The sequence below is a fragment of the Talpa occidentalis genome, unplaced genomic scaffold (assembly GCF_014898055.3).
Source record: "Talpa occidentalis isolate TD23 unplaced genomic scaffold, MPIMG_talOcc4v2.1 talOcc4.7, whole genome shotgun sequence".
NCBI classification, from domain to species: domain Eukaryota; kingdom Metazoa; phylum Chordata; class Mammalia; order Eulipotyphla; family Talpidae; genus Talpa; species Talpa occidentalis.
In genome coordinates this window covers 110,790,751-110,815,295 of record NW_023605083.1, presented here as the reverse complement: position 1 = coordinate 110,815,295, position 24,545 = coordinate 110,790,751, and the positions used below count along the sequence as shown (strand labels likewise).

Sequence of the window (24,545 nt, the reverse complement as noted above, 5' to 3'; positions counted from 1 at the left end):
CACCCTGGGTTATCTGAATGGGCCCAGGAAAGCCACAAAGGTCCTTCAGAGGGGAAGAGGTTAACAGAAGAGATAGTCATCGCTGGCGCTGAAGATGGACAATGGGAGACCCGAGCTGAGAAGGGGGGTAGCCTCTAAAGTCTGGAAAAGGCAAGGAAACAGATTCACCTCCAAAGAGGAGCACAGCCCTGAGGACACCCCAATATCAGCCCAGTGCAACTCATATCAGGCTCCAGAAGATAAGACAATAAATGTGTATTGTTTGAAGCCACTAAGTTTCTAGTAATTGTTACAGCCACGATAGAGAACCACTAAATCCTACCTAAAGCCCATCCATCATTGTCTCCTCATAGGTGGGAAAATGAACACAGCTACTGCAGAGAGTAGGTGTGATGATCAGATGAGATACCGTCTAAAAATTGGGCTACGGGATTTGGCCCATAGGGTGCATCATTGCTGAGAAATTCCGTAACTTTGTCCCTGAGCCAGCCTGAGCCAGCCTCCCTTGAAATAGGCCTCTGTCGCCCAGATGAATGGGCCTCCCTCCTTAACTGAATTTTTAGAGATTTATTTTATTTATGCATCCAAGAACTGGGATATAGGCCAGAGTGGGGGGTTAGGGGGGAGATGTGAGAAGATTCACCAAGGACAGAATAGGGAGCAGAACAGACAGATCTACTGAAATACACTGCTGAGGGGAGCAACGGATGAGACTGGAAAGGTCTGCTTCACCTTGTGGGTCAGCTCCCTGGCTGGGGATCGAACTCATGCTGCAGTGGCTGGTGATAGCTTCATTGTGCTGAGATTTAATCCCCTGCACCACCAGGGAGGCCCCTCCTTACCTATTTTTTTGATGCAACACTCTCCCTACGACAGTTCAGCCCATCTTCCTTGCCCTCCTCATTCATATCTGCTTTTGTTCATTTTTGAAAGTCCAATGTCAGATCCTAGGGGTCGTGGGCTGGTAAGAGACCCAGGGATACAGAGGGGCAACCCACTTTCCACAAGAAGTCGCTCCTTGGCTAGAAGACCAACATGCACCTGGGGTTAAATTATAGCTCTATTTCCAGAGTAGGAATAATTCTTTACCAAAAAAAGATGACCCTCTTGGAAAAATGGCTGGGCCTTTGTATTTTCACAAATTCATTCATGCAAGGAACACTAAGTTTTCTGATGCTGGCATTACGAAGATAAGCAAGGAAGGCAAAGCTCTGCTTTTCTTCTGTAAGGAAAGGAGACACCACAGAAAGCAGATTTAACAGTGGTGTTTATTAGAGCAGAAAAAGTCAGGGTGGGGGAGTAAATAACTGACCCTGTAACTCCAGCCCCAACAAGCATGCTTCTCTGTCCTTTGGGCAGGCAGCCTGGCCCCACTCCTGTCCGGCAGGTCCCACTCCATGGGCCCAGGTTCGATTCTCCTGCCCGGAGATTGATTTTTTTTTTAATATTTATTATTTATTTATACAAGCACTGGGTACAGTCAGAAGCACGGGAGGGTGAGAGAATTCACCAGAGCCAGAGCGGAGAGCAGAACAGGCAGAAGGACCGAAGTACACTGCTGAGGGGTGCAGTGGGCGGCAGGAGAGGTCTGCGCGCCATGTGGCACCCTCGCCGGTGGCCGGGGATTGAACCAGCGCTGCAGAGGCTGCGGGCAGCTTCGCAACCCAGTGCTCAACCGCTGCACCACCACTGGGGATTGATATTTTAAGCTATTGGTTTGAATGGGTTATAAAGATTAGGAAAGTGAAGCAGCAGATACATTTGCCATCAGACCCCAGGGCTACCTTTGCCAAGCCCTCCATTCACAGGGTCTGGAGACGCCAATTTCTGTGAGTGAAAGACACACCAGAGATGCAGCCACATCTTGTTCCAACATTATCCCGGCCATCGCTTATCAAAATGGCTGCTGGAAAAGAGGAGGAAAATAAAGCCCTGGTTAGAGAATGATGCCATGATAAAGAAGGGGGGAGAGAGGAGACAGAGCAGGTGGAGGGAGCGGCAGCCTTGGAGCATCACTCCCTGAACACCTCCTGGTATGGAGGGGACAGGGCTAATTTCCACATATCGACTTTTTGGTGCTCAGAATAAGTATATGGGGGCGGAACTCCTACTATGCTCATGTTAGAGATGAGGAAACCGAGAGAGAAGTTGGACATTTTTTTTCCAACAAGCAGACTCAGGGTCTGAGTGTTCTGCCTCTCACTTCCAAGCTGACACGGCCCTCCAAGGCCTCCTTGTGCTCTTGCCATTGGGTACTGCCTGGAGTGAGGCCTCTGGGAATCCTGTGCTTTGCAGGAGCCAGGCCTCCTCCCCGCTCACAGCAGGATCCATTCTATACCCAGGGGCAAAGGCCTCTGTCACCCTTTGAGGGCACTGCCAAGGGCTTTCAGCATATCCTGCTCTGACACAGGGGTGGTAAGAGGAGCACATAAGAGAACAGATGTGCCTGCACCCTGAAAATTCTAAAGAGAAGTGCTCAAAACGGAATGTTCCCGTGTGGGATCACAGAAGCACAAGGCAACAATAGAACTATCAGATTCCCAGGCTGACAGGCTTGGGAAGGCAGAAAAACAGTGCTGGTCCTGCTGACAGCAGTGGTGATGGATGTCTCTGGTCAAGCCCATGGACACTGAACCTGCCTGGGGAGACACACTTCTCAGATACATATTCCAGAGTGACCTTTTCTAGCTGGCAAGTAGGGTCACGCCCCTTCCTTATTTGGGATCTCTTGATGATTCGCCCCCTCCTATCTCACCTGCCTCAATCTTGCCACTCCCAAATCCACAGGCCCCCCTAAGCAACTGGTCCCCCTAATACATGAGCTAGGAGGTCTCCAAGCCCAGATCCATGCTGCCCGCTACTGTCTCCTCAAAACAGATGGCCTGGAAGAAGGAACTTACAGGGTGGGTCCCAGCCCCTTACACAGGATGGACCACATTCCGGTTGCAGTGGGGCTTGCAGTGGGGGTTCAGCCAATGCTCCAGGAATTGTTCTTCGGCTCGCTGCTCCAGGCGGAGCAGGTGGTACATGTACTCCTGTCAAGACAAACACATGTTGGAGAGAGGCCTTTATGCGCAGGGACAGTCATGTTGCCGGCGTGTGGTGTGGTTGTGGTTCTGAGACCCGATGCAGCCACGGGCAGAAACCGCTGTGACCACGATTTGGTAGGAAAGACCAGTCATCAACCCTTTCCAAGGGCAAAATTGTAAAAACCTGACAATCCTAACAGCCGAGAGGGTTTGTATCCATGGAAACTCACATACACAGCTACTAGAGAACAGCTCAGCACAACCTCCAAAAAAGCGTTTGGCTTCTGCAATCTAGGAATTGCACTCCTTATTTATCAACATCAGAATCACCTGGAAAGCTCATGCAAACAGGTTTTTGGGCTCCACTCCCAGAGTTTCTGACTCAGTAGATCTGGGGTGGGGTCTAAGAGTTTGCATTTAAAACAAGTTTCCAGCCCATGTTGATACTGCTAGTCACTGAGAACAAAAGAAATCTATCAAAAGATGTATGTTGGAATGTTTGCAGAGACAGTAAATGGAGTGGCAAAACACTGGAGCTGTGTCAAATGGCCAGTGACAGGAGGAGGGACAAATTGATTATGGTACAGTCATGTTGTGGAATATTAGGCAGCAATGAACATGAATGAATTCTAGCTACATAAAACAACATGGGAGAGTCTTGTCACAGAGATAACACTGTCAATGGGGTTAAGTTATGGCTCTACATACCCTAGAGAAATGAAAATATATGCTCACACAAAAACTTGCACACAGATGTTGGAAGGTAAACAGTCCGGGTGTCTGGCTGTCACAGATGTCCTTTATTTTTCTCTGCTTTACTCAGATATGGAAGATAAACAAAACCCTGGATCTTTTATATTTCTCCTTCATTTACCTCATCCCAACACACCTTTGAAAAAGCCTCTTGAATAAACTCTCCTCAGTCATATTGGTTACTATTAGATAAGAAAGTTCTGAGCAGTCCTTGAGATTGTGGGATTAAGCATCTCTCCCAAGAACAGGCCCACAGGAAACCATCTGTAAGTGCCTCTGGAATGAAAGACTAAAGTCACGTTCCCCAAAGTGAGGTCTACACTCCCCTCTGGGCTCCACAAATTCAGCTCTATATTTATACTACTCAGCGTCACTTGCCCTCCCACTGTATGAGCTGGTGAGCCAAGGTCAAGGCAGTGGTGTCGACTGTCCTCATCCTATGGCATCGCTCACCATCATGCACTTGCAGTTAAAGAGAAATAAGAGTAAAACATTCTTAAAATGCCCATTTCGCTACAGAAGACACTGCTAAAGCAATGGGAAGTGACACAAGGGGAGCAGCAGCGGGTGCATCTACTGCAGGATGGAGCACTGTGAAAAGAGCCTCCAGGAAGAGCCCTGGGGGATTGTGGGTGTCAAGGATCGAACTGGCTGTGCCATATGTGCACCTCTCACTTCAAGGAAAACGCTGACAGTGCGTGTTGCTAAATATCAAAATTCGCGCTTTCAAGGGGAAACTGGGATTTTGTGTCTGCTCCCAGAAGGCATAGCTTCTGGCTACTTAAGGACATTTTTTTTTAAGTTTTTTTAGTATTTATTTATTTACGCATACAAGAGCTGAGGTGTAGGCCTGAGGAGAGGAGGGAGACGGGGTGGGGGTGAGAGGATTCACCAGAGAGAGAGTGGGGAGCAGTACAGGTGGATTAACTGAAATACACTGCTGAGGGGATTAGCAGGCAACACAAGAGAGATCTGCTGTGCCATGTGAGTAGCTCCCTGGCCAGGGATCGAACGCATGCCGCAGTAGCTGCTGATAGCTTCACAGTGTTGAGACTTAATACCCTTGTGCCACCAGGGAGGCCCCCCAATACTTAAAGACTTTTCTGATGAGATCCGTGGTGATATCAATGAATGTCCCCTCTGACAAATAGCATTTATACAACTTTTATAGTCATATGCTCATTTGTATCCTTACTCATTTTTATCCTCATAGTTCAGAGATCTTTTATTTTTTCCATATCTATCATGCCGTGAATTCCTAAGGAATGAGTTCCAGCAGCTCAGTGCCTTCCCATTCCTGCTTTCACACAGTGTGCTACTCTGGGTGGAGCAGGCTACCACTTCAATTGAACCCAAACATTTTTCTCTTTGGCTTCCTTGTTTTTCTAATCATTTCATTCATATGTATCAGGAAGCCATCTCAGCTCAAGACAGACACTAATTTTTTTGGCAAGAATCTTGCCCTTGTGTGTTTACAATGCCAAGTGCATACTGGGTAACATTATAGACTCTCAGTTTTGCCATGGTAACATGTGTGGGGCTTTCTTCCTTGAACAGCACCCATCCCCTTAATGTGTACAATACCACCTTTCTTGTATATTCGCATGTATGTGGCTAAAGGACCGACCAACTCCTTTTTGAAAGGAACTGGAGAACATATATGAGGTACCTCTCCTCTTTCCCATCGTACTGGTCATTTTAGCACTTTACTGGAAGATGGTGGTTCCAGCCAAAAGGCTCCTAACTCATTTATTCCCTATCCCTCAGCAACCATCCAACTGACCAAGGTATACCTAAGCGTACAGCTTAGTGCTTGGCACATAGTAGGACCTCAATAAAACTCAGTTGTGAAATGCACAAATGAGTAAATAAAGACACAAAATGATGCTCATTCTCCAGAATCTTACCAAATCCTCCTTAGAAGGATCCTTGACATTGGTGTCAATCTGCTCATTATAATGGCCTGGGCCCAAAGCACACCAAATCATGGAGGAGGCATATATATTTCACACTCCTAAACAGCAGCTGAAATCATCATTGAAGAGAAACAACCAAAACAAGCACACACATAGAGAAAGAAACGAGCCCTGGTTTCCATGACATTTCACTATTTATTTAAAATGTTAGGAAAGTGAATACGCCACAAAGACCTAAAAGCAATCATTAGTCAAAGATGAAAAGCCAAACTGCAAATCTGCTGAAAACCACAAATTCAACAATTGCGTTGGCTGAGTTAGAAATGACCCAGCATTAATGATAATCTCAAATGTTCCTGGATCAAGAAAGACAGGGTAGATGGAAAAGAAGTTTTCATTTTTTCAGACGCCTGACTTCAAGAGGAAAAGAATGAAAGCAAAACAAAGGCCAGTATCTGCGTCCATGTGCAACGCCGACGGTGACGATTTAAGTAAATAACATCTCAGCAATTAGAGGAAAAATTGGAAGTGGTCCTTCATGACGGTACTGGAGTGAGGAGATCACAAAATTAAAACCCCAGCAGAACCTGATCTGAGCTAAGAATCTTAAAGTGAACAGCTAATCTATCAAAGGAGGGAACTTTTTCCAAGAAGGCAAAATCCTTCCTGTGACATTTGCGTGGATTAAAAGGCCCAGCCACATTTGGATGAATTCTTTTGCTCGTTAGAAAAAGCAAGGTAATCCCAGAGGTAGGAGGGTGGCTCAGACCTAAGTGCACTGTGACACTAAAAGGCAGAACACTGAAAGAAGGCACATTGGGGATGTGCACTGTTTACAGCTCATTGTCTCCCAAGGGGTCTTTGAGATCATGGGGAGCCAAAGGATAATGGAGTTTCTATACACGTTTGTCAAGAGGAGAATCATGAAAGTGTATTTCACAGAGACTACTCACAATAAAGCTAATATGATTTATATTTGCTCAAGAAGAACATTCCTTACAAGAACACAGGCCAAAATGGAAAGCTTATTCCCAGGGCATGCAAGCACTTCACAAATACAATCACAGAAGGCATCCTTTTGGCCTGGATGTCATCTTTTCAAAGAATTGTCATAGTTCCAGCAGTTGGCAAATAATTTCTTCCCTAAAACTTATGGTGATTAAGAGAAATTTAATGAAGGTAAGTGAGGCAATAGAAAAGAAATTCAGATTTCTTTGAAATAACTCCCAGGTTCCTTGGTAGAGTTATGTCCTGCAAGAGTTCTCCCCTGAGAGAAGCAAAGGAAGGAATGGAAATAGTATAGTGAGCATTTAGTAAGTGCCCAATACCGTGCTTGGCACTGGGGACCCAGAAGTGAGACAAGCTGTCTCCTCAAGCCCTTTAGACCAGTGTCATAGCTTCTGCGTCATCAGGCAGCAAGCCCATTGCTCAGTCACAGCTGCAGAGGGTAATGACAGCACCCAGCAGAAAACAACTTCAAGCTCAAGGTCAGGTGTCACCATAAAACCAATGCCTTAGCTGTGCCCTGAGGCAGGGAACTGCACAATGGTGTGCCCTTCATGGGGTGACTTCTCTTTCTAACCCCCCTTCACATCCCCACGTGGGCCTTTCATCCTCCTCCCCAACCTTCCCAATGCCCCTACCCCACCCCCTCCTGCTGCCTCCAGACATTCAAAGCCCTCTTACTTGCTTACCCAGAGCCATCTGTCTCTCCTGGTCTTCTTCTCCAGCCCCACTGGGCCCTGCCTTCCCTTAGCAAGGGTCCTAGAAAGATGGGAACTGCCCCCCCACAATGCAGGGGCCACCAGCAATCTCTCCAATGGCATTTTGTCCTTCCCACCATACAGTCAGAAGAGAACAGTCATTGCCCCAAACTAGCAGGATCCCCAATGTTTAAACCCTGCAGCTCCTCCCATGTGAGGCACAGCTCATCTGAACCGCTCTCAAAAAGCCTATAATTCCACAGAAACCACTATCTGCCCATATTTAAGCCAAGTATCAAGACAATAAACATTGCTTAATAGGTATTTACAGGGAGAGGATACTGTGGCTCTTCATACTCGTTTTCATTTTAAATTTTAATACCTCCCAAAGCACTGTTCATTTGCCCTCCTCAGGGGTCCCTCCCCTCTGTGAAAGGTATGGGTTTAGGGGTATTTGTTTGTTTGGGGTTTGGTTTGGGGTTTGGTTTGGTTTTCTTGGGTTTTTTATTTGTTTGGGTTTGGGGCCCAGTCTCTGAGAAGAGAGAATCAAAATGATTCTCCAACCAGTCATCTCTTGGTCACTTGAGTTAGTGATGAGGACATGGGTGTCGGGGTTCGGCTCCCAAGGTCACACTCTCCAGAGGCCACCTCTGCTCATTTGTCCCAGCCCATCTGTCTCCTGGAAACATGGCAAAGAGGTGATTTAATGTGTCCAAAATGTCATTTCTCATTTCCCATGTAAAAAAGCATTGAAGTGCCAGCATTTAAGAGACTGTGTCCTGAACCTCTAAATGGCTCCCGTAAACCAGCTCTAATCACATCATTCCTCTGCCTAAAATCCTTGGCATCTCCCAATGAACACACAACAAAAGTCAACTCTGCTATGACAGCTGGGCTTCCAGCCTGGCCTGAAAAGACCTTCTGCTGTCATTCCATACAGTCAAGGTGAAAAGTGGAAAGAAGGGAATTGGAATCCTGACCATCTGAAAAAATTATTCTGCAAGTCCTTTTCCAAAACACATATGCACACACCCTTCCACATGTACACAAACATTCAGTCATCACATACACACATACCCTCACACACTCATACCTCCTCACACACACAATATTTGCAATCCTGAATATACAGGATGGCACCTCCAGCCTTCCCTTTTCCCTAGCAAAAGGATACCCATAAGCAGATGGTTTGCACAAAGAAAGAAGGGTAGGAAGTGGTTTTGGCAAAAGATAAAAGAGAAGGAAGGGTTGGCTCCCTAGAATCAAAGGGCCTTAGGCTCTGAGCTCCTTGATCCCCAGATAGGAGCTGTAAGAGTTCTAACCTCCAGCCCCTGCTTCCCCTACACTCAAGCACTCCCACCTTGCAGCCTCCTTACCACCTGCTGACAAATGTGGGTCATAGTGTGTAACCCATTCAACACTGATGCAGGTCCACAGTCATTTTGCTGTTACTTATTCCATTAAAAGGAGCAAGTCATCCCTTTCTTTTTTTAATTTTTTTAATTAAATGCTTATTTTTGCATAGAAAAACTGGGGTACAGGCCAGAGACATGGGCAGGGGAGCCATCAGAGATAGAATCTGAAGCAAAATAGGCGAACCTACTGAAATACACTAAGAGGAGCAGTGGGTGAGACAGGAGAGGTGTGCTGAGCCATATGTGGGTTAGCTTCCTGGCTGGGGGCTGAACCCAGGCCGCAGCAGTGACAGTGCCAAGACCCAACCCTTAGGCCACCAGGGAGGCCCTAATTTACCTCTTTCTACGTGACAAGTGATCAGTTTTGTTCATTTTGCTCTCAGTAAATCCATTAAAAGGAAAAGTCAACTATAAGGGGAGGGAACAGGTCAAAGAGTAAGAATAGGACCAGCAGGGTAAGCAGGATGAGGGAGGGCCAGGGATTTTCAGAAAGACCCTCCAGCCTATGTTCCTGGCCAGGTCTGTGACACACTGTCCAGGCCACAGGGCAGGAAACCTTTGTCATCCCTGAAGCTCTATCCAGAACTCTAAAGATGAGGCCTGGAATGAACCTTCTGGCCAGATTCAGAGCCAAACTGCATTTTACAGAGAAAACTAGGCTCTGGAAAAAGGAAATGACTTGCCCAACGTCCAAAGTCCACAACTAGCTAGTGGCAAAATAGGATGAAATATTCTTCCCACCTGAAAACTCATCCTTCAAGCCTGGGTCCTGAGCTCATCCTTCAAGCCTCCTCCAGGAAGCATTCCCAGGCTCCTCTCCTCCCAGACCTCTTGTACCAGGCCACCTTAGTAGAGTTCTTGAGTCAGGCTGGAACTGCAGCTCTGAGTCCGCACAATGGACACGGGCGCTCAGACAAAGGCAGCTTGTCGTGGTGGCAAGAAGAGCTCTCTGTATGCACCGCCTGGTCCTCTCTGTCTGTCTGAACTGCCTGGACAACTCCCCACACCACTTAATCCCCACACCACTCAGTTTGACATTTGTCTCCTCAATGTTCCACACCGAAAGTTTTTGTGTTTCCAACCAGACTACTGAGCTGACCCTACACCCGGTGGCTTTCTCCCAGAAGGCCTGGCTTGGTGGTTCTCTACTGGATGCACAATGGTACTTCCTGGGAGGCTTGAACACTTACCCAATGCCTAGGCCACATCCAGGCTGCCCCTCTAAAAGTGGGACCCAGGCACAGATTTTCCAATCCCCCAGGTGTTCCCAAGATGCAGCCAAGGTTTAAAAAAAAAAAAACACATTCCTAGAAGAACAGGATACCAGAACTTGTTGATTTAGCCAGTTCTGCATGTATTGAGTGTAATTGCGATGAGAGTGGGAAATCCACAGAGATGCAGAGAAAGAGACAGAGGCTGCTGGGCATTTCCAGGCAGCTTCCTCACCTTGGCACTGTGAAGAGGGAAAGAGGATTAGGAGGAGGCAGGTGGAGGCAGAAGAAGAGGACATGAGAATGATGGGGAGCAGGATGTCAAGCAATGATGGGGAGCAATCATCCCTGGGGAGCTCTAAATGGTCCCTCATGATGTCTGGAGCGTCCACAGTTCCTCCAAAGAAGCTTCTCCCTCTAGATGCTCAGGAGACAGTCACAATCATTCTTCCTTGCAGGCCTGAGCATTGTGAGACACTCACAGGCATCCTGGCTTTAATTCTTTCAACGCCAACAGCATTCCCTCCCCTTCAACCATGACAACCCAAATGTCTCCAGGCGTTGCCAAATATCCCTGAGGATGGGGTGTGGGTGAATAAAATCACCCCTGGTTGAGAACACTCACCACATCATTTATGGTCTGTTTCTCTCACATTTCCACTCACACAGTCACTTTTCCAGACATGGCCGAGTGGAGAGGGTTCTGGACCTCAGGGTGACTAGGTGAGGGCCACATAGGATGGCACTGTACACAAAAAGGGTGGGACATGGCGGGTGGAATCAGCAGGAAACTCTGAGGCAAGAGTCACAGAGAAACCAGACCAGGAGGCTGAAGAGGATGATGGTCAAGCCGATAAAAAAAATGACCAGGACCTCCCCTGGTGGCGCAGCAGTTGAGCGCTGGGCTGCGAGGTTCCCGCAGCCTCTGCAGCGCCGGTTCCCGGCCACCGGCGAGGGTCCCACAAAAAAAAAAAAAAAAAAAAAATGACCAAACACAAAACAAAACAAAAAACAGATATTCAGAAAATGACAATGTCAGAGGCAAATAGAGGTTATCACCGATGAGGCAGGTGATGACCACAAGCCAGAAAGGAGCTCTAGGAAGTACTAGGCAGGGAGGACACACCAACACCTGGTAGGGCGACTCTCTGGCCCTGCGGCCTGACATAGGAAGGGGCTTGGGGCCAGAAACTGAGATGTCAGTTCCCAGCCCACCCAATTCTGCCTGACACCTGAAATGCCTTCAACCAGAGCAAAGGCTCAGAGGAGTCAGGCTGGAAGACAAAATCCCCAGATGCTGACTTTGGACTTGATTGTGACTGTCTACTGAGCACCTGGAGGGAGCAGCTTCTTTGGGTGCTGGACTCTTGCTGTCAGCCACCCTATTTCTGTTTTCAGTATAGCAGGTCCTCGAATCCTGTCATTTCATTATGATGTTGATGAGGGGAAAAAAAATTATTCTAGAGGGCCTCCCCAGTGGCGCAGCTGTGAAGCTGTGGGCAGTGCTGTGAAGCTATCCGCAGCCTCTGCAGCACTGGTTCGATTCCCGGCTGGCCAGGGAGCAACCCACATGGAGCGGCAGACCTCTTCTGTCTTGCCCGCTGCCCCCTCAGCAGTGTATTTCGGTCCATCTGCCTGTTCTGCTCCCTGCTCTGTCTCTAGTGAATCCTCTCACCCTCCCATGCCTCTGGCCTGTACCCCAGTTCTTGTATAAAAATAAATAAATCTAAAAAATAAATAAATATGAATAAATCTTTTTAAAAGATTTTAAAAAATAATTCAAGGCTGGACCACTGTCTATGTGGGGTTTGCACGTTCTCCCCAGGTCTGTGTGGGTTTCCTCCAGGGACTTGGGTTTCTTCTCACATCCCAAAGAGCCCTTGCAAGTGTCAGATGTCTCGTTGTCCCAGTCTGAGTGAGTGAGGGAGTGCGTGCACCCTGTGATGGAAGGGCGTCCTGTCCAAGGCTAGGTCCCACCTGACCCCCTGAGCTACCACATAAAGTCCAGCCACCTGTGTGACACTTACCTGGATTAAGCAGGTTGAAGAATAAACATTTGTTTCCTATTAGAAGTGTTAGGGGGTCTTAGAAGTGTGGTGATGTTTCCATGACCTATGCCACAGGAACTTACTCTTGCTTACGTCAATTACCTTGTGGTAAAATTGGATTCACGATATTTTGTTTTGCTTGAGGTAGTATTTCCAAGAGCTGCTGGGCCACGTCAAGTGAGGACTTACTGTACTGTGTGCATAGTGCATAGCTAAGTGGCACTTCACCTCCGGGGGGAAAAGTCCTGGGTAGAAGGGTGAGGAAGCTTGTACCTTACAACCTGGGACTCACAGAACCTGGACCTAGCACCCACACTGGGCTGGGACCAGCACCTAGTTTGGCTTCATAATGAAAGAACATTCAAATGATGACACTTGCCCTTCCAAGAACCAGGGCCCGGCACTCACCCGCATGGGCTCATCCGGGAACCCGGGTTTGCTTGGCCGGTCCTGGCGCCGGGATCTCAGAAGCTGCTTGGCCTGCTTTTCGGGCAGAATTGGAGAGGGCCCTGGAAGGAAAAGTCGGGAAGGGGCATAAGGGAGGTTTGGGCACACAAGTTCATGCCCCATCTCACAACAAAGGATTTACAAATTCAGTTTCACTCAAAACACAAAAGTTCCTTCACAGGAACCTGTCCCAAAGAATGTGGCATTCCAGAGGGCCCAAAGGAAAATTCTAAATTGTTTCTAATATGGTTAACTCGGAGCAAAAGCTGTGCACCTTAAACAAATTCACCTCTTACAATGCCTCATTCCTTTAAAAGTGGGTGTTAATTTAATAAATATGTTTTTGAAAACATATTTTCTTCGATTCTCTGTTCAGTGTGTTTGTCATCCCTTAGTGTTGCTTTGGTGGGATTTTTTTAATACTCAACACACTAAATCAAGTTAAAGTTATTATTGTAAAATACCCAATGACACTAAGATTTCGTTAAACTTGATAATCACACCATGACTCCTCAAAGAAAATAATATGATAATTATATTCAGTTTTAAGATAACCATGCACAAACTCTGAAAGAGAACATAAAAATCAAAATCAAATTCTAAAAGACAGAGTTGAAAATTTATCAGCATTTTTGAGACTCAGTGCTCAAATATTTGAAGATTTTTTTTAAATGCTTTATTCCTGATGATAGCAACTTTGAGAGCTCATTCTTAGGAAAACTAAAAAAGCTTTAATTGTTTTATATTACATATTATTTGAAATGAAAATCAAAACTTTAAAAATAGAAAACAGACCCATCTCAGTTTATCACATCAGCATAGAAACTCACCTAAGGAAGCCAGTAAGGTAAGAAAGAGCAAAAGCACAAATAATTTCTTCATCCTGCCTTGGCTCCTCTCTGCCTGGTGCAGAATGAACTCCCTGCAGTGAGCCAGCCTACTTGAAGGAAGTCAAGGCCGGCCCACGGCTTGTTTATGCTTTCATAAACAGCAGCGCTTACCTTATAATGCTAAATGCATCTGAGTTTTTAGTATAACCACTAAAATATTTTCCTCTGAACCCCTGAAATTTTCATCCAGAGGAAGGAAACTATTCTTCTGTAATTTGGCTTTTAGACCTTGAATCTGAGAAAGCAATCCCTGATGTTCATTTCACTTACAGAGATTTACAGGCATGCTATGGTCATTTGAGTGTTTATCTGTAGCTTTAGATTATGCTCCTACTGTTTCATTGAGAAGTCATCTCTGCTGTGTACATTTTTATGACATGCTTTCCAAAGCACCAATCCAACCTTGCCTGTAATTTCAGAAGTAGACAGGGAAATGAACAAGGGGCATAAAGTGAAGTGTTTTTTTTTTTTTTTTTTTTTTCCAGCTGACTTGGGAGCCATGTCCTGGCTTCCCCTCTTTCTAGCATCTTAACCTTAGTAAATCATTTGCCCTTTGTGAACTTCAGTTTTCTCCCTTGTAAAAAGGAGCTTCCAGCACGTATGATGCGGGTATGGTTAAGTATAAGAGACAACGTATAATATGTGACATTATTCACCATTATCCTCTCCATTTTATAAATAAGGAGGTGGGGTTCAGAGAGTTGAAATCATGGCCAAGTTCACATATTATAGATGCTGAGACAGAGTCAAATCTTTCTGTCTTTAAAGTCTAGTGCCCTTCCGGTTATATCCCAAAAGACCCTCCCACAATACCCTGTTTTTAAGACTATTAGCCGCCTTACTCCAGAATAAAGGACATTTTTATAAAGATAATAAAACCTCAGTAAGCTAGAGTTCTTTTAACTTCAAATCATCTGTAAATATCATATAAAGAAACTATAAATACATCATAAAACTATGTCTGGAAGGCATGTAGCATGTACTGGGATAAAATTCTTAACTTGGAGAAATGACCTGATATTTCTGTGGTCACATTGCCAGCTCAGAAGAAAACAATACCCTCCCTAGCATTGGTCAATTGTATGCTAATGTTGTGTGACTGATATTAAACCTAAATGTTCTACTCACTTTCTTGGTATAGACACTTTGAGGGCCTCCCGGGTGGTACAAAAGGTTAAGACGCCTATGAGGCTGTCCGCAGCCTCTGCAGCACGAGTTTGATCCCCCGCCCTGCCAGGGAGCTTCCCATATGGCGCAGCAGACCTTTCCTGACTCGCCCTACTGCTCCCCTCAGCTGTGTACTTTGGTCCGTCTGCCTATTCTGTTTCCCACTCTATCTCTGGTGAATCCTCTTACCCACCCCCCCCCCACACACACAGACCTCTGGCCTGTACCCCTGCTCTTGTATGCATAAATAAATAAATCTTTAAAAAAAAAAAAGACACTTTGAACAGATGGTAAACAAGGAAGAACAATCATAAAAGTAGCTCAAAATTAGATGTTTGGTTTTATGTACTCTGTGGCTGTGAACATCCTTCTGTTTTTATAGAGTTTTCAATAACTGAGAAATTTTAGGAGCATGATTTTATTTTAGGAATATATATTTGTCACATTAAATATCTACACCTCCTAGTACTCACGATAATATGCACACTTCTTTATTTATTTACTTTTAAAAATCTGCATCCTCTACTAGACTATAAATTTTAAGTAAGCTCGTATTACATTTTTAATTTAAAAAGAAAAAGGGAACTTTGGGTGAACTAAAGAGGTGATACGGGATAAAGTTAGGGCTTGTAGCCCACTGGTTCAAGGTCTCGAGTAGAAAGAGCCCTTCCGGTGTGATAGTGACAGGGTTGTCCAAATGTCCTTCAACTGAATCTCTGGGGATATTGTCCCCAAAAGGGAGGCTAGAGGAAAACTGAAAGGACACAGTCAGTCACTTTGTGTCACTCTCTTGGGAAGAATTTTCTGCCAGGTGCTTCCCCACTCCACCCCACCCCATTCTTTGGGGAAACAGCAGCCACATCAACTAGGGTGAGTCAGCAGGTCAATCTGTAAAAGACCCAGTTCCCAAAATATCCACGAGGTGGCAGAGCAGAAAAGCAAAACAGCAACAACCAAGGTCAGGGCAAAGAAACAAGGTTACCAAGGTTGACCATTCTATAAGTTGCCAGGTGCCAAGGTTCACTATTCCAGACGTTTTCAGGCCTATCAGGGAACCCATAAGAGGTGGGAAGAGCTGGTCCTATAGTGCCTGATCATGTTTTCCTATGATTTGAATTGGTTTAGAGGTTTTCATTAGATGCCGAAGCCTAGGAAAGCTGCGTTAACAATGTGACAACATTGAAGAACATCTATAAATATACAGGCACTACCACCCACACTCACAGCACCATAACATACCTAATATTTTCATTCGTGTGGGTTGCCATCTTCTTTTTGAGAGAATTCTCAAGTTCCACAGATGTTTAAGCATCAGGGATGCAACCACACCAACAGCTGCCAGCAGCATCATAATGCATTACTCCTGTTACAGGATAACACCATGAGTTTGAAATTTATAAGCTAAAAAAACCTTAGGGAATAAGGAAACATCTTTTTTTTAAGGTTTACTTATTTATGCATTCAAGAACTGGGGTACAGGCCAGAGGTGGGTGTGGGGTTGAGGATTCACCAGAGACAGAGCGGGGAACAGAACAGGCAGATTGAAATACACTGCTGAGGAGAGCAGCAGGCAACACAGGAGAGGTCTGCTGTGCCATGTGAGTAGCTCCCTGGCCAGGGATCCAACTGATAGCTTCACAGTACTGAGACTTAACCCCTTGCACCACCAGGGAGGACCCATCTTTTTTTAAATTATAGAAAAATTTCGAATCTATTCCAAGACACTTATACTACATCTATTCTTCAGGTCCAGAGTAAAACAAATCTAACATTCATGTTCGTGGTTGTGTTCATCTTTTTTATTTGTTAGTTTGCCTCTCCCACTGGACAAGAATCTGTATTTTTACAGTGTGCATCTAACTTTCTTTTAATATTAAGTCCATAACTGCATGTGGGCACAAACACACATTAATTTACAGGCACACTATGCAGACAGATGGTAGTTTTGGGCAGGTGAGGTAGGTTGATTTAGTAGCATCAATTACTCACCACTGCATATCTATGCTCTTTGCAGTCTTGGCCCTTGACCTTGGACTTGACCAGTGACCTGCTTTGAGCAATAGAATGGTCAGACACAACACAAATAGAGGTATAAAATATGGTCCTGCAGTTATAGTGCACTCTTGTATTTCTACCATTGCTACAAAAAAAAATTCTTCACATAACTGCTGCCCCTTGAATCTCAGAATGAACTCACATGATGAGTGCCTGAACAAGAAGAAGTCTACACAGAAGTGCAGCTTACAGCAGATCCACTCAGTCCTGCCAAGCCCAGCCCAGCCCACCTCCAGTACCACAGCCTGAAGCACAGCCACCCCTCAACCTGCAGATCCTGGAGAGTAAATGTTATTATTTTAAACCATGGAGTCTAGGAGTGGTTTGTTACATACACAGCACTGCTCTGACAACAGCTAACTTTACAGGGTATTCTAACAGGATTGCTACTGTGTCCAAATCTGGGTTCTGTTGGGTCTAAATTAACAGTAGGTTCCTGCCAGAAGCTTCATTCAAAAGTGAGGGAATAGCTACTATGTGGGTCATCTGGTATAACATCCAGAATGCAGGCTGCAGAGTCATCCGTAGGCCTGGACTTAAATCCTGGCTCTGCAATTTTTTTACTTCACTATTCTTGATGCCATGTGACATTGGGCTAACTTCTTAACTGTCCAGATCACTGTATTCTCATGAAAGAAAGAAAGAAAGAAAGAAAGAAAGAAAGAAAGGAAGGAAGGAAGGAAGGAAGGAAGGAAGGAAGGAAGGAAGGAAGGAAGGAAGGAAGGAAGGAAGGAAGGAAGGAAGGAAGGAAGGAAGGAAGGAAGGAAGGAAGGAAGGAGAATTCTTTTTTTTTTTAAAGATTTATTTATTGATTGATTGATTGATTGATTGATTTATACATACATACAAGCACTGGGTACAGTCAGAAGCGCGGGACGGTGAGAGAATTCACCAGAGCCAGAGCGGGGAGCAGAGCAGGCAGAAGGACCGAAGTACACTGCTGAGGGGAGCAGCGGGCGGCAGGAGAGGTCTGCGCGCCATGTGGGACCCTCCTCCGGTGGCCGGGAGCAGCCGGGACTCGAACTGGTGCTGCAGAGGCTGCGGGCAGCTTCGCAACCCAGCGCTCAACCGCCGCGCCACCAGAGAGGCCCGCTTCATGTATTTTGATGGTCCATTCGTGAGTGCATGAATATTTAAAATTGTTAAAACTTCTTGTTATACTTTGTTTCCAGTAACCTTTTTTGGATTAAAGTCTATTTGGTGGTATTAGTATACAATTACATGAAATATCCTTTTCCATCCTTTTACTTTCACCCTATTTATATTTTTGGACCTAATGTGAATCTCTTGTAGACCGCATATAATTGGATTATGTGTTTTTATCCATTTGGTGTGTCCATTTGATCCAAAAGTCAGTCCTTTGGTTGTAGAATTTAATCCAATTACAATTAAAGTGATTAATGTTAAGGAAGAACTTATTCTGTCATTCTGCTATTTATTATTTATATGATTTATTGCTTTTTTGACTCTCATTTCCTGTATTGCTGTCTTCTTTTGTATTAGTCTTTTTTTAATTTTTTATTTATTTATTTTTGCTGTTTTTTTTTTTAATAGATTAGATTTTTTTTTTTAAGATTTATTTATTTATTTATACAAGTACTGGGTACAGTCAGAAGCGCGGGAGAGTGAGAGAATTCACCAGAGCCAGAGCAGGGAGCAGAGCAGGCAGAAGGACCGAAGTACACTGCTGAGGGGAGCAGCGGGCGGCAGGAGAGGTCTGCGCGCCATGTGGGACGCTCCTCCGGTGGCCGGGGAGCAGCCGGGGATGGAACCGGTGCTGCAGAGGCTGTGGGCAGCTTCTCAACCCAGCGATCAACCCCTGCGCCACCGGGGAGGCCCAAGAAAAAGAATTCTAACAAAACCTAGCTCTTACGATGTTTTTTAGAATGAAAAGTGAAAGTATACATCAAGAGCTGGACAGATCTAGCAAGGCTCTAAGACTTGGAAACAGCTGTTATTGTTATTTGTCCTCATTCTGAAATCACACTTACATATATTTGAACACCCATCCATCTAGAGCAAATGATAGAAAGTCTAAACATTTTTGAGTGACCAAATAATATAGATGAATCAAACACATATTAAGATAACTTTTAAGTAGTGTTGAAATACAAAATACATCTTCATTGGGAAAGAAAATACAGCTCCTTCTAAATATGAATTGGTTTCCCCTCTGTCTCCACACCCCATGCCCTCGGCTGCCCTTTCACATCCTCAGTACTTCTACACAACTATGCACCTTCCTGTTTGGAGAAGCAGCACAATCGTAAGATGGTTTGGCCTTGGTCAGAGGCCTTTCCAGCCTGCTGCATGTTTTCTCCCCAAGTGGGCTATAATTTCTGCTCTGAGTCCAGGACATTGGCCTCAAGTCACATCTGCCCAGCAGGTAAGGACACTCAAGGTCAGTGTCAGGTTCCTAATGGTCAGCTTGAGGCGTCTCTCCAACCTAAATAGGAATGACAGGAGCACTGGCAAAGGTGTAGGAATGTAAGATGGTACAAATAAACTTAGCAGGGGATGGAGCATAGACTGAATAATTTGGGAAAACATTTCTAAAGCTACTGTCATATTACATTTCATTCAGGGAAAGTGCCAAGCTTTTAACAGGGAAAGGAAAACTTTCGTTCTTCTGGGGAAAAATACTGCAATGCATGTTGTTTTTCTCTGTGGGGTCTCAAGCAGGATGATCATACTTCAGAGAGATTAAGGGTGACAGTGTTTACAAACTTTAAGATGCATAAGAATCACCTGAAGATTCACCAGGCATCTGAGAAAGTTGTTGACATGGAAGATAAAGACAAAAGAAGCCAAAGGAAAAAGCAAATTGGGGCAATCAGAAACCATGCAGAGTGAGATGAGGGGAAAAAACTAACAACATCCTCTCTGAGAAGTACGAGAAAAAAATCACTCCCATGAATGTGAACAGGATACTGTAAAATAGGAATATTCAGAAGACAAATCAACAAAGAAGTTCTTAGAAATTAAACATAATAGAAGTTCAAAACTTAATAAAAAAAACATTTGAGAATAAAGCTAAGAAAATCTTACAGAAAAACAGAGCAAAACTGAGATTTTTTTTTAAAAGCAAGAGAAAAATATTTTAAAGACTTTGATCCAAATGAGTTGAAAATTTATGTCCATACAAAACCTGCAGCTTTACACATAACTACCACAACCTAGAAGCAATGAAAATGTCCTTCAATAAATGAATGAATAAAATGTGCTATATCCAGACAATGGACTATTATTCAGTGCAAAAAAAGAAATGAGCCATCAGGCCATGAAAAGACACAGAAGAACTTTAAATGCATATTTCTAAATAAAAGCAGCCAATCTGAAAAGGCTACATACCTAATGATTCCAACTATGTGGCATTCCGGAAAAGGCAAAACTATGGAGACAGCAAAAAGCTCAGTGGTTACCTGGGATTTGGAGGGAGTAATAAATAGGTTGGGAATAGAGGCTTTTTAGGGCAGTGAGACTACTCTGTATGATCCCTATGGTGGATATATGTCTTTATACATTTGTCCAAACCCATAGAATGTACAACAGCAAGTGAATGCTCACAATAAGCTATGGACTTTGGGTAAAGGTGGTATATCAATGTAGGGACATCGATTGTAACAAATGTACCACTTTGGTGCTGCAAGAGGACAGTAGGGGTGATCGTGCACGTGTTGAAGCAGGGAGGATGCCGCACTTGGAACTCTGCACTTGGGAGGCTACATTGGGTACAACCTGAAAATTGAACCGAGAGCCCGGGGTTAGCCAATCAGGGAATCATTTGAAAACTGGGCTAATAAAAATTCTTAAATGTCCTCTCCAACTGTTAGCCTGTCAAGATGTGTTTGGGTGTGCTTGCCTGTTATGTGTGTCCCCATGTATGCTCTCTATGCAAGTGACAATTTGGTGGTATTCTTAGATAATGATTTTTGATTGGCCTAAGATTTAAGCACATAATATAAATTAAGTTTTCCTAAAACTTTCAAATTGTTATAAAAACTAAGATGAAATCTTTTCTGTAGGTAACTTTTGTAAGGTAACTTTTGGTACATGAAAGTTAAAGTCTGTTGGTTTGATAAAATAGGCATGTTTTCAGAATTGACATACAACTTCATTTTACCCAGGTTTATTAATCTAATTAATTCATGTTATCTCTACTATCACAAAATCTGTCTACAATAAAAATTGATTAAGAATTAAATAGATAGGGGCCTCCCCAGTGGCGCAGCAGTTGAGCGCTGGGGTTGCAAAGCTGCCTGCAGCCTCTGCAGCGCCGGTTCGATCCCCGCACACCGGGCGAGGGTGCCACATGGCGCGCAGACCTCTCCTGCCGCCCGCTGCTCCCCTCAGCAGTGTACTTTGGTCCTTCTGCCTGTTCTGCTCCCTGCTCTGGCTCTGGTGAATTCTCTCACCCTCCCGTGCCTCTGACTGAACCCAGTGCTTGTATAAATAAATCAATCTTTAAAAAAAAAAAAAAAAAAGGAATCAATGGAAATGTGTCTAACCCTTTTCTTCAGGTAGGGAAAAAGGCTAAGAGTCATTTAACTAGAGTGAGAAGTAACATCATTCTCTAAACATGGGCTGTCCAATGCAGTAGCCACTAGCTACGTATGACTATTTAAGTTTAGCAAAATTAAGTAAAAAAAAAAAAGAATTAAATAGATATAGGGGCATCCCTGGAAGCGCAGTGTATTTCAGTCAATCTGCCTGTTCTGTTCCCCATTCTGTCTCTGTGAATCCTCTCACCCCCTGCACCTCTGGCCTGTACCCCAGTTCTTGTATGCATAAATAAATAAATCTTTTTAAAAATCTTTAAAATGAAACAAAGCATGTGAAATTATTTTGATGACATACAACATCCTTGGCTGTTGAAATATACTGAAATACGCTGCTGAGGGGAGCAGCAGGCAAGAGAGGAGGTCTGCTATGCCATGTGGGTCACCTCCATGAGCCATCAGGGAGGCCCCCGTTTCATTTTAAAAGTTAAGTTTGTTTGCAACCATGTAAGTTTCTATATTTGTTTTTGAAATCCTCATTTTCATTTTGATTAAGTGAATCATTAGCATTGTTTCATACCAATCTTGGACCCTTTTGGTCAAGTATCCAAAACTTCTCCTTGGAAGGAACTGTACTAAGTCCTCCTCACTCCCCAGGTGGCCCTCAAGCTTCAGAGACTCGGAAGTCTGGGTACATATCTCTCAGCTAAAGAAGGCTCCACCTGGCCGGTCCTAAACAAATACTGAAGAGCTGCAAACCAAATTGATGAGGTAAAGAAGTAGCTGACATCAACATACACAGCTTCCACCCAAGAGTCTGGTTGAAGACGTCATACTTTAACTCCCTCCCCCTCCCTCTTTCTTCTCCTACTTAGGCATCAACCAGGAAAGATAATCCCCCTCTGTATATGTCAGGCCATTGCTGGGGAGGGGAATAACTTGAAACTATTGGATTTTCCCCTGTGCTGATAGTATACTTTTTTTTATTAATTAATTTATTTATATATATTTTACATCATTCTTCTTTTTTTTTTTTTTACAGGGTTTGCTTTCTTTTCTCAGGTGTAGTCCCCATAGAATTTCCACCACCAGTTCACCCGTTTGCCATCACCATAGTCCCTTGTGCTCTTCCAGTGAATAGTATAGTTTTTCCCATCACAGCTCCTTCCTAATTTCCAGCGAACAAACTCAACCTCTATTTTATCAGACTCTCCAACCCCAAGTGTCCATTTCCTGGACTCTGGTTAACAACCAAACCCAGGGAAATTTGCATCCCAGTACTATACAAAGGAAGGGCACTGGCAAGAGTAAACACCCCTGAAGGTCACCAATTCTTAGATTTTACAAGCCTGTGGCTATCAGCACTCCCTAACTCTTGAAGATATTGCAGGATCTGCTGCTAAAGATGCCCAATAAAAAATCCTTAGACTACTGTCTGGTCAAAGTTGTTATAGACCTTGATTGTCTTTTAGCTAAGCAAAGAGGTCTCATGTGTTAGAAACTCGACCATGTGCTGTACCTGGATGAACACTTCATCAAATCTAAACTAATTTAAGGGCTCTTCCTCAACTAGAATTCATAAAAGAGAATGACATGTCTATACAGGTACACAATCAGAATAGAAGCAAGACTTCAAAATCTCACCCAATCCTCACGTGACAGATGAGGCCCAGAGCGGTGATTTGACAAGATGTGTGAGGACAGGGATCTGATCCCAGCATTCACTATGTCATCTAATGCTCTTCCCCATTTCACCACAAGAGCCCCTTGTAGCCTGCACAAACTGGATTATAAAATACTTCAGCATCCCTACTCAAAGTGCGGCCCTGGAACCAGCAATATCAGCTCACTGGCCTGCTTTCTGAACGCAGACTCTCAGGCTTCTTCCCCAGAAATGGAATAAGAATTTATATTTTTTTTTAAGATTAATTTATTTATACAAGAACTGGGGTACAGGCCAGAGGTGTGGAGGGGTCAGAGGATTCACCAGAGACAGAGTGGTTTGCAGAACAGGCAGACTGACTGAAATACACTGCTGAGGGGAGCAGCGGGCGAGACAGGTGAGGTCTGCTGTGCCATGTGTGTTGCTCCCTGCCCGGGGATGTGTCTCGTGCTGTAGTGGCTGTGGACAGCTTCCTAGTGTTGTGACTTAAACCCCAGCGCCACCAGGGAGGCCCCAGAATTTACATTTTAACAGGCTCCCTGGAGCAAGATTCTAAGAGAGGTAACAATAGAAAAGAAACTCTTTGAGGGTTTAATTTAGATTGATCCCAATTTGGAAAAACAAGTTAAAACAAAGTGATCTCTGCCCCCACATTAGCTTTATGACCTCAGGCTTGCTTCTCAGTCTGTCTATAAGATGAAAAAAATTAGAGCAGTGGAGCAGACAGACCCAAACGCCTTAACACAAGACTAATAAATGCTCCCTAGCACACGTCTCAACAAGCCTGCCGCGGTGTGGAAGGCAGGGTTCCCTGCACAGCTGTGGCACATAGTCAGCCTCAGCCAAAACGTGCTTCATAAACAACTAGCAAGAGCGCAGGCGATACCTACCAGTTTTTTACTGGGACTGTCCCATCCCTCTGGTATCTGACACCCTCAAAACTGCCAGTTTTCTCCCTACTGAAAGGATTGGTGCTGTGAGGACAAGGAAAGCCAGGCTAAGTGTCCACAGGTAGGAACTTTATCGCGCTCCCAGGCGAGGTTCCCCTACTGGGGTCGGGGAGGGAGGGGTTGGAGAAGTCGTGCCCTTTGGGGGATGGGGGCAAGCTTTTATAGGGCGGGGTCTGGCCTTGGAGGGTGGTGGAGAATACGGAGTGGAAGTTGCTTTTCAAAGAAGTTTTTCTCTCAGAACTGGTTGTTCTTTCAACGATGCTGATCAGGGCCCGGGCAGAGCCGGTGCGGAGATGCAGGTGGCGGCAGTTTCAAGTCCCCCCACACACACACACCCCAACTCTGCCCCAGCCTCCGCCTCACACCTACCCGCATCAAAACCGTGCGAGCTCCCACCCCCCCACCAGACACTGAGGCGCGGGAGGGGCTGAGGTGAGAGCTCCATCTACCTCACACTGCAAGTCATTCACGCCCTGCGAGGCCCGGTGACGAGGTTACAGAGCGCCGGGCCCGCCACGCTCTCAACGCCCCCCACCTTCGAGCTGCCCCGCCCGCCCTTCCAGGCCCCGCCCACGGCCCCGCCCCCCTCCACCCTCCCCCGCGCCCCCCTCCACCCTCCCCCGCGCCCCCCGTCCGCGGGCCTGGGCGTCCGCGCTCACACCCCCGCCCGCCGGGCTCGCGCGCCGCCGCCCCTCCCGCGCTCCGGCCGTTCCGGCTCCGCGTCCGCGCGGCGCCGACTGGCTCAGCCTCCCGCGGGCGTGGGCGCCGCCGGCCGACGCCGAGGCCGGGGTCCTGCGCG

General features: G+C 45.3%; 1 protein-coding gene across 9 annotated transcripts; it reads right to left on the bottom strand.

Moving 5' to 3' along the window:
* Positions 1 to 1,256: 1,256 nt before the first annotated feature.
* Positions 1,257 to 24,236, bottom strand: CUNH17orf67 (chromosome unknown C17orf67 homolog). Of its 9 annotated transcripts, XM_054688873.1 has the most exons (8): positions 24,116 to 24,147; positions 23,687 to 23,770; positions 20,268 to 20,372; positions 16,569 to 16,626; positions 15,819 to 15,942; positions 12,484 to 12,584; positions 2,901 to 3,035; positions 1,257 to 1,906 (listed from the first exon to the last, which is right to left on the bottom strand). In XM_054688873.1, exons 5-7 carry the CDS (start codon positions 15,928 to 15,930, stop codon positions 2,919 to 2,921), a joined length of 330 nt encoding a protein of 109 aa, XP_054544848.1. In that variant the 5' UTR covers positions 15,931 to 15,942; positions 16,569 to 16,626; positions 20,268 to 20,372; positions 23,687 to 23,770; positions 24,116 to 24,147; the 3' UTR covers positions 1,257 to 1,906; positions 2,901 to 2,918. The 9 variants fall into 9 exon arrangements, with proteins under 9 accessions (XP_054544848.1, XP_054544847.1, XP_054544850.1 ...); XM_054688872.1 differs by lacking the exons at positions 20,268 to 20,372; positions 24,116 to 24,147 and adding an exon at positions 24,196 to 24,236; XM_054688875.1 differs by lacking the exons at positions 20,268 to 20,372; positions 24,116 to 24,147 and adding an exon at positions 24,196 to 24,229 and having other exon boundaries at positions 23,687 to 23,755.
* Between the last annotated feature and the right edge of the window lie 309 nt (positions 24,237 to 24,545).

Excerpts from the sequence above, each read along its gene's own strand:
- CUNH17orf67 (XM_054688872.1), bottom strand. The coding sequence starts at position 15,930 with ATGATGCTGCTGGCAGCTGTTGGTGTGGTTGCATCCCTGATGCTTAAA. Across the intron at positions 12,585-15,818 it reads CACACGAATGAAAATATTAG|GGCCCTCTCCAATTCTGCCC; the intron begins GTATGTTATGGT and ends TTTTCCTTCCAG. Across the intron at positions 3,036-12,483 it reads TCCCGGATGAGCCCATGCGG|GAGTACATGTACCACCTGCT; the intron begins GTGAGTGCCGGG and ends TTGTCTTGACAG.